Here is a 10,177-nt window from a genome sequence, read left to right on the forward strand (position 1 = left end):
CTTCTTTCGATTAGACGACGGATTTGGTTCTAAAAAGATGAACCGAATAAAATTCATCTGTATCTATATTTATTGTATTTTAATTATGCATTAGGCAATCCCTGAATCAGTTGTTTCTCCCCACTCTGATTCACTCTAGCGACCTCTACCCTATCGTTAGGGCGTGTTGGGGTAGGCAGTACTTCCGCAGAAGCAGACTGATCAAGGGTTGCTTAACGCGTTATGTATCTATTGTATCGTTTTGTCAGTTCTTTTCTCTTTTCATTTAATCATACATATATTCCTGTGCAAATATTTGCGCGAGCACACGCAACATATTGTATATAGGTACACACTCAGTACCTGTTTTTCTGTTCTCATGTAACTAAAGTGTCGAAACGGTACCGTGTTGATTTTACATTTATTTTATTGTCAAGTATAATAACGGCAACGAAATACGCGATAATGAAAAATCAACGTTAAAACCAATATATTTTCTGTTATCGTTTAGCCACATCTGTTACATATTGTTCCGTTCCTCGCGATCTAGTGTATATAGTTTTAACAAGATTGTGCTACATAATAGGGTAAAGTAATATTTTCAAAAAAGCTACACACTGGATTATTGTACAAAAAAGATCCTCTACGTAATTACACAGTCGTCATTTCCATCACGGCGGAAGAGGTTCCGAAGCCCAATCGTGACCCGCCGTGATCGAGCAGCATAACATGATGCAGTGTAAGGTATCACTAAGACAATGTATAGTACGTACTAATTCAAAAGTGAAACCTTTTTATTTTTTTTAAATTAAACTTTCACTAACGTATTTGTGATGACTCTGTGATTAAAATGAGGCCAAGCACGATATAATTTGAATTATGTTTACTTATTGGTATGTACTTAATTATCATTTACTAAGTAAGAAAATATGCTCCAAATTATATTGTGTTTGGTATCATTTTAGTTAGAAAAATGTAACGAACATGTTTAAAGCAAAAGTTTAAAGTAAAAGTTTAATGTAAAAGTTTTCATTCATCACAAATCAAAAATAAGGAAATTTGATTTTTGAGTTAAAATAAAAAATAAGAAAGTTGGATTTTTTAATTAAAGGTCCCAGTTTGTCGCGGGCTTTATATGTTGCCGGACGCTTTGACTTTCAGCCTTTCTTTCTCTTTCACTCGTATTGTCATTTTCCACGTTCGGTACGTTTAGAATCTCAGTCTTCAGAAATAGAATCGTTTCTACATCTGTATAACCGCAAAACTTGGATCCCGATTTTTATGCAATTATCCAGTGTTTCTGTAGATGAAAAGAGAAAGCAAGGGACTTTTATAAAAAAAGATATTAAAGAATTTAATCTTATAAACGATATTTAAATTTTCCCATCACTCGATACGAGTTTAAATTTTCCCATCACGTTCCACTTATTCGAATGTTATAGCATATGAAGTGTAAAATTTCAATTTTGAACATGATTTTCTAAAGTGCATACCTACGATATATACGCACATACTAAGTGTACATATTTGAAGTGTATTTAATATATTTCTGGTGAGAAAAAAAACATAGAAAGCAATACGTACAAGTATGTAAGTAATTGACTTTGTGCAATTCGTATCGCGAAGAATTTGATGACTTGCATTGACCGACATTTGCATTTCTTAGATACATCAAAACGAGAGTGAAAGATTTTTTTCAGTTACAAATTGGATGAAATTTCCTTTGTTGTATATGGTGTATAATGAGTCGCTGAAAAGATCATATGATGCGCGTTATATGTTATATTTACCATGGATCGTTATCAAGTGTGTGTACGTATGCATCTTTTCTTTTTCATTCTTCGTTTTTTTTCGCATGAAAAATGGGCCGAACATGACGGTTTATGACATGAACAAATTTCATTTACTACAGTGATACGTATTATTTTTGTAAATGGAAAAAATAACGTTTAGTAAAATTGTTCAGGCCATATAGTAAAGAGGTTAGTGGTCCATAGTATGTGGCGCGCAAAATTCTCGGGTGTCACTAGCGGCGCTACTGTGTTATTGACCATTTTGCTATCCTTATCGAAATTCAAAGAGGGAAGATGATGGCGACGACGATGACAGGGTACAATGCGGCGGGGTGCTTTGAATACTAAGGTGTTTTGTTTTCTTCCAAAATTGTTTTACGATTTGTACAACTGTATTATGAACTATACCGTAACATAACGATATGTAACAAACCGAAAATAATACATATGTCGTGATCGTAAGAATAATAGTGAATGATGCGGTGAATGGCATAAAGGGCTAAAATGAGGGCGTGGCAAATAAACGTGACACGTGTTCAGGATATTAATCGAATTGCTTTGTATCTTCGTGTGTTTACGTGGTATTTGAATTCATTTCTTCCGTATTGGCATCTAGACCGATTCTGCAAAATGAGCGTGGAGAAGTTTTTTATGATATTTAGTTATAACTGATGACAAAAGTTTATGATATACTACAGTGTCATAATGCATAACAAAACTAGTTAATCAGTTCTTTTTCTTTTTCTCTTTTCCTTCTATTTTTCTTCGGTACATCAACCTATAAGAATGTAAAGAACTGAACGGGTCTTGTTCGTTTAACGAGTTGGTGAGGTGTGGCGGCAGAGGTGACTTGGAAAGTAACCTGTGTCTATTGGCATACTCGATGTCATTTATACTTACAACTTTTCAATTCTCCACTTTAATCGTTCAGTATGGTGTTTGTGAGACGAAAAGAGATTCTTGTGAGACGATATTCGCTATCGTAAATGCTCGATAAAACATACATACAATAGATATGTAACATTGGTTTGATTACATTCATTTTAAATGTTCTGTGTTAATTATAAATTTCAACGTTATATTATAGCATATAAAATACAACGGAATTAGCGGAGTAATCTAACTTGCTTGAACTCATGTAATTGCAGATGATCTTGAAGATCGATGTTGAATATTTTTCCTGTGTGTGGAATAGAAACTGACGATATGGTAAAATCACAGTTGCCACTATTAGTGGTTTCTCTACAATTTGGCCGTAATAGCGAATAAAAAGTATATACATCATGATTTCAATCGAGACGAAATTGATTCAGCAAAATGCAAATGTGTATTCCTAGGATGCAGTATGGCTTCGATACTCTACTGGCATGCTTCTGGGAATAATTTGATTTCTGCTGCTTTTATCTTATTCTTACTACTTTGTCCTCGCAGCAGTACAGGTTAGTGATGATGTTCGTTTCAAATCAACTGGATTTAGATAATTGTTCAGTGATAACAAGATAGAATCAGCAACAATTGTCGTCATACGTTAACATTAATAATAAATAAGTTTCTTTGGTAAGGAGTTAATGATATTTGGCGTTTGTTTGTGTATTTACAGTAGGCAATTTAAATATACCTAAACTGAGACGCGTTTATCATTTTTACTGTTGTCGGTTGTCGGAAAAATTGAAGTAATAGCAAATTGATAGTAAGTCAACAGTGTGTATAAGTTGTGATCTTACTAACGAGAAGAGTAGTATTAAACAGGACATGTACCAAGCTCTTTCACATATAAAAAATATTTTGACGCATGTATAATTTCACAGAGTGTGATCAGAAGTTTATAAGTACGCCAGATGGTCCACCAAATGGAACCTTTCATGCTCCGACGATAATTAACCCCGATGGGGATTCCAGACAATGCGTATATATATTTTTCGCTGGGCCGCGACAACGAGTCGAATTGAAATTCAATTCATTCGGCCTTCGGGGTACACCACCAGAGTGAGTAATTTCTTTTAAATTAAAGCGGTAAAATATCATTTCTTTATTTGTGCCAGTTTTTGTGTCGATGCATATGAGCTCTATTTATTGATTAATTATCCATATTTTTGTAGTGGATCCGCTGTTGGGGAGTTACCCGCGTAAGTATTTACATACGTTAGGTATCGATATAATTTGCTCGCGGCCAAACTATTTTTGTTCGCAGATGAACTAGGAAAAACTTGGTTTTCAGTTGTGGTCACGAATATATGGACTTGTACACGGAAATACGATCGGAGAATACCAGCAAGTTGGTGGAAACTCCTTTCGGTGGTCGTTTTTGTGGTCCGATCCCACCTCGCAGGCGTGTGTCTCTTTATCAGGGAATCGCTCTTAGTTTCTACACTGATAAAAATATTACATTCCCTAGCCTGTTCGGCGGTACATATGCGTTTATCAATGCATGTACGTAAGCACCATTTGCCCTGTACTTGAAATTTTAACCATCAACTGGTTACACACACACACACACACACACACACAAGCTTATTTTCGCTTCTACCAATTCTCACTAATGTTTGGATTGTTCGCAGCTGAATACGAAGTGGGAACTCCAGCTCCTAGCACACCATGCTCATTCAAGGTAGAGTCAGAAAACAAACGCAACGGCAGTATATTATCTCCTACTTATCCGGGCACATATCCGAAAGGTCTTACATGCAGTTATCAATTTATCGGAGTACAAGGTCAACGAGTACGCCTTGAGTTTCGAGATTTCGATTTGTTCTTTGGAGGTCAACAGTATGTAGCTGTTTATGTACTTCCGCGTTAAGCGGCTGCGTACTTTTCTAATTGCCTCCTGTAACATTCTTGTATTTTGCAGTTGTCCCTTAGATTATCTAAAAGTGTACGATGGTTTAGACAATACGTCGGCTGTTATCGGAACATATTGTGGTCAACAACGAAATTTGGTATTATATTCATCAGAGTCTAGTTTGTACGTACTGTTCGTTACACTTCAACGTACAGCGAACACACAAAATCGTGGATTCAAGGGTATCTTTGAATTCTCTGAGAGTTTCGTTAAATTAGGTAAGTTGAAATATCGTAATTCATAAATGCTATAAATCTTATTATTGATCGAGCAATTGTAAAGAGTTGCATCCAGTTGCAAACGACACTTTGTTCTGTCCCTTCTTTTTTCTTAATCTCGGGCGTATATGTGTACGCGTACAATATGCATATATGCATGGATACATATATGTATATATAAATGCGCGTGAACGTATGTATGTATGTATGTGTGTGTGTACACGCTCGATTCTATCTGCTCAGACTTCATCACCACTTACGAGGGTGAGCATATACGAGGATCAGAGTGCGATCAGAAGATATTGAGTAAGAAGGAATCATCTGGATTCGTGGTTAGCCCAAACTATCCATTTCCATATATACCAAAGGTTGTGTGTCGGTATTTCATTTATGGAATGCAAGATTCCCAGCATCTTGAACGCGTTCGATTAGAATTCAGACAATTTAAAATACCAAAAAATAAGACGATAGGAGAGTAAGTATAATTACATTACTGTTAAAATGTTTCTCTTGTCAATTTTGATCGCAATTAAACAAATTGTTTGTTCGTTTCCAATATGGTACGCAATGTGTATTCCCTTCGTCGTTCTTTTGCCTGCTCGTCGTTTAGTTCATCCTGTACCGATGGATATTTGAAGTTGTATTTGAAAGGACAAGAAGCAACAGATTCTTACGATAAATTCGATTACGAATTGTGCGGTTCGGAGAGCAATCCGAGCCCTGTAGTTAGCGATGGTCCAAGACTCGTGATGGTATTTAGCAGCGGAGAATCTCAAGGACAAGGCTTTAAAGCATGGTAACAGACTAATCTAATACGCAAAGTCTTCTTAAATGAGATAACAAATTGCACGATAAGAGAAAGCAGCATATGTGACGCATTTGTTCTTATAGTTACAGTTTTGAAACAGAGTATAAGATACCGGGCACCGCGGCACCCGATGGCAGCTGCACTTTCACGTACCGCAGTTCCTCTCGCAAAAAAGGAGATTTTAATTCTCCGCGACATCCTAGTAATTATCCAAGCAACACAAATTGCACGTATGTTTTCATAGCTACGCCAAACGAACAAGTTACCTTAATATTTGATTATTTTAAAGTTCGAACGAAAAATACGAATATGACGACCGGACATTACGGGTAAGTTTCTCAATTATTATTGTACTATTGTTGCTGCTGATGTACAATCGCACGTGTCTCTTGTCTCAGAGTGGGAATTTGCCAAGATGATTGGTTGGAGATATATAATACGTATCGAGATAATACGGAAAAATTAATAGGTAGATATTGTGGTAATACGGCTCCGGGACCGGTGGAATCAAATCTCGGTGCTCTCGGCTTAAAAGTGATTCTGCATTCGGATTCTGAGTTGGTTTATAGCGGTTTCAAAGCGCGTTACACGTTCCAAGTAGCGAAACCTATTTTTGGAGGTACGTAATTGTAATAAAACTCAAATCCTTCGCGTCAAAATTGATTAAATTTCTGTAAATCTTTAATTACTTTATTTAGAAAGCAAGAACGAATACAAATTGTTTGTCGCTGTATTTGTCACATTGCAGATTGCGGATCGAATATAAGCAGTGTGAATTATGGAGTCATTGCTAGTCCGAATTACCCAAACAAATACGATGGACCCGCAAGAAATCTGGCTAGTAAAACTTGCAATTGGTTTATAAGAGTCCGACCGAATCAGCGAATATTACTACACTTTGAAGCATTTTCGGTAGAGGGTGATCAATCAGGTATATCCATGTTTTTCAATAGTTTGATTCTATCGATTAATGGAGTTGGTTTAAGTGGAGGGCCTAAATCTCAATCGAAGTTGCTAGCAGCAATAAAGAAATGTAATTTCTTCAGTTCGTGGTTGTCCTGCTGCGGTGCTGCGCATATGGTATTCCACATCGTCCACGCCTGTCGAAATGTGTGGTATTCAAACTCTAGACAAAAATTGGACTTACCTCTCTGTGGACAATAACATGCGACTTAGGTTTGTTTTTCGCACAAGTGATTCTTTATTGCTTCCTATTTCGTGTTTATGACTTTACGAACATCGATCACGGTCGCGTTTAAGTGAAAGAATAAAGAACATGAGCATTGATCGCGCCTTCTACTTTCCTTATTTTGTTTTAGCTTCATATTGGCTGATAAAGCGGTCGGACAAATGGGATTTAAAGCAACGTGGACCGAAGTGAGCACAAATACCGACTGCCAGAATCAGTTTCTTTGCGGCGAAAATAAATACTGCATTGCAGGGTCACTTCGGTGTAATAACATTCGTAATTGTGGCCCAAACGACACTACGGATGAAGAAAATTGTAAGTTTCGCAATCGTTAGAAAAACATCGAGTCAAGTTCTTAGAAACGTGTGGTTCAATTCTACTCTTCTTTTATTTTGCTTTTACTATCTATAGCTGTGTAAAATTATCGTGTGTATTACGTTCTCATCTAGCGAGGATGACAACGTGCACATTTTCCACCATACACTATACGTGTAAATGTATAAACATTATACCGCCGCGTGAACTCTGTACCCATATGTGTGTGCGTGTGCATACACGAACGCACGTACACACATATACATACATATACGCGAAACAGATAGACACACACGCATTCACACACGCATACATTTCCGAATCCAATATCAAACTTGTAATTTCTTCAGATCATTCAATAGATACTTAATTATTCAATTACTCTACAAATTCTCCAAGCGTATTCTTTTTCTACCGAGTACAGTACCTTTAACTAATCCTTCTCACGTATATGTTATGCATGCATATACGCGAGTGTGTATGTATGCATGCATCTTCTATGGATGTATACTGTATACACATGTAAATATCCGATTAAAATCAAACCTGCTACTGACTATTATACAGTACGATATCGTTCGGAATTGAACCGAATTGTCTATCTCGTTCTCGTTAAACGTATAAAAGTAAAAATAGTGTATAGCAATACGTATTATATATATACATCATTATTATACATATCTGACATCTGAATTTGGATATCTGAATATAAGAATATGATTTTCAGATGATGCAAATTGGTAAATTCTGCACGAATCTGCATGTATTTTTCAGTTCATTTTGCTCGAAGGTATCGGACACGTAATGTTATCGCGTAAATCATGACTTCACTTCTAGATCGTTTTCGATATCGTTTCGATCGTTTACGATAAAAGAAAGTGTTCATGTTAGTGTTCACCTTGCACACGCGTACAATACACGTTTTCCAAGATATTCGTAATTACGTATAGCAATGGAGTAGGATAGGGGAACAATGTTCGACATTGGAAAAAGATTAACTAGTAAGTAGAGAACAAATGGTAGATAGAAGTTGAAGAGAAAGACAAGTATGTACTGAATTGCGTAATATTTTGGGTAAGTAGTACGTAGCTGTGTGTACAGGTGAAAGAATGGGGAGATTGAATGGGTGAATGACTGTGTGTGGTGTCGCAGGTGCAGCATCAGCCCCATTGTCGCCAGCACTGGCTGGAGTCTCTGCCATGCTTCTTCTCTCTCTGTGCTTTGTGTTCGTGGCCATCTGAGCCCTTCATGAAGCTTCCGACGATCCGGCATGTTATGATCTCCCCTATCACGTGAGTTCACTCACAATATTGCACATGTATCGCTCTTAATTTTTATACAACAACAAATTAATTATACAGTAACTTTTTTAATGTCAACCAATGTATTATGTGTATACAAATAGAAACGCGGATAGATGACGGACGCACAACCACCTTCATATTCATTTTATACACGTATATATGTATAATTTCAAATGTAACATGTAAAGTCATTTGCACCACTGCGCGCTATTATCCCTCTTTATTATTTCACTTATTTTTAAGTAGAAAACTTCTCACATTTGATTATTATGACATATGTACTTACATATACAATACCATATAATTCTACAAAAATTGTATCGAAAATATCGCTGTTTTTCAAGTATACCAATTATATTGTAATCTCGAAATTTACGTTTATATTGTCTTAAAAGTTTCTCTCACGTTTTACACAAAGTTTATAGAAAAAACGCATGATTACAGTGAATGCAAATTTGTTCATATAAAATAGCATGTGGATCTTCTCTTTTTCTCACAGACACGCGTTCACATGTTCGCGCTGTCCCTCTCCTCTTACAGATGCTCCTAATCCACACTCTTTCCTTTTTTCACTTTTCTTTCCTTTCCCCTTCGTTCCTTTTGCTGTTAAATCTTTCATCTTTTTCAAAATTTCTTTCCTCTTTCGAAGACTATCAACCATGTCAACCACGCACATTATCTTCGACTATCTTTTTAACTACATCCTCCGTTCCGCCGCGTTTTACTTTTTCCGCTACCATCTTTCTATAGGTTTCGTTTAAATATGCTACGAGTATAAAACAAATGAAGCTAGTTGAATGATCAGCAATCGTACAAAAATTCGATTAAACTTTCAACGAATTGTACATAATTGTGTAGATTTTATGTTTTGTAAACGAGGAGCTAGAAAAGAGACGAAATACAAAAATGGACATTAGAGAGAATATGGACAAGTTTTAGATTGAACAAACGTTTGACAAGAAATTATTATATTTCAGGTGATATAGTTGTACAGACGAATAATTACGCTGTTTCCGTGGGTGGTGCCATCGGTATTATATTGATGTCATTGATCGTTTGTCTTTTGTGTCATCGAAAACTAAGAAGACGAGTTCAAACTGGGCATCTTGACGATCTGCGTCATCGCATAGACGAGAGGCATCAATGTTATCATAATGAAAACCTTCTTCAACATCATCACCACTTTCATCATCATCACCATCAGCACCAGCATCAATATCAGCAACAGCAACAACAGCAACAACACTATCAAGATTTGACTAGTGATTCAAGATATCACCTAGAATCATCGACTAGTCCAATGAGCGAGAGCGATGTCGAGGAAGCCAGCAGTCTCAACAGTGTGTGACACATCGTGTCATATTATTTGAACATTTGTTTGTTACCTTATTTTATTCACGTTACAGTTATATTAAACCACTGAAACGTCGCGTTTTTACCTCATTTCTACCTCATTTGTACTCATCTCCCGAGGATCAGTTAACTACTCCATTTTCGTGTTTAACGAGGCGTTTCATCATAACGATACAGTTATCATCGATATGCGCAAAAGAATCTTCGAATAAGCTTCAACTTGCTCCAATTTTATCAAGATTAGTCTATATTCGAATAATAAAAATCATGTATGCATTTTTTAGAATGATTCATTGTATGTTATTCTGTAACGCACGATTTATTTTCTTGTAGACGTATGGCTGAACGCAGTTTGTATACCTCTCCCCGTTTTCCTTTT

General features: G+C 36.4%; 1 protein-coding gene across 10 annotated transcripts; it reads left to right on the forward strand.

Annotated features, from left to right (window-relative positions):
* The first annotated feature begins 168 nt into the window (after positions 1 to 168).
* On the forward strand, positions 169 to 10,105 carry LOC117232042 (dorsal-ventral patterning tolloid-like protein 1). Of its 10 annotated transcripts, XR_004493057.1 has the most exons (17): positions 1,970 to 2,121; positions 2,921 to 2,981; positions 3,110 to 3,211; positions 3,581 to 3,758; positions 3,872 to 3,898; positions 3,991 to 4,202; positions 4,331 to 4,538; positions 4,621 to 4,829; positions 5,073 to 5,304; positions 5,440 to 5,625; positions 5,721 to 5,966; positions 6,036 to 6,256; positions 6,386 to 6,568; positions 6,684 to 6,813; positions 6,957 to 7,141; positions 8,294 to 8,433; positions 9,423 to 9,506. XR_004493057.1 is itself a non-coding variant. In XM_033491142.1 (16 exons), exons 3-16 carry the CDS (start codon positions 3,118 to 3,120, stop codon positions 9,791 to 9,793), a joined length of 2,682 nt encoding a protein of 893 aa, XP_033347033.1. In that variant the 5' UTR covers positions 169 to 327; positions 2,921 to 2,981; positions 3,110 to 3,117; the 3' UTR covers positions 9,794 to 10,105. The 10 variants fall into 10 exon arrangements, 9 of the variants coding, with proteins under 9 accessions (XP_033347033.1, XP_033347037.1, XP_033347036.1 ...); XM_033491142.1 differs by lacking the exons at positions 1,970 to 2,121; positions 8,294 to 8,433 and adding an exon at positions 169 to 327 and having other exon boundaries at positions 9,423 to 10,105; XM_033491145.1 differs by lacking the exon at positions 8,294 to 8,433 and having other exon boundaries at positions 1,969 to 2,121; positions 2,921 to 3,044; positions 9,423 to 10,105.
* Positions 10,106 to 10,177: the final 72 nt, after the last annotated feature.

Source organism: Bombus vosnesenskii, unplaced genomic scaffold (assembly GCF_011952255.1).
Source record: "Bombus vosnesenskii isolate JDL3184/JDL3185 unplaced genomic scaffold, Bvos_JDL3184-5_v1.1 scf7180000013277, whole genome shotgun sequence".
NCBI classification, from domain to species: domain Eukaryota; kingdom Metazoa; phylum Arthropoda; class Insecta; order Hymenoptera; family Apidae; genus Bombus; species Bombus vosnesenskii.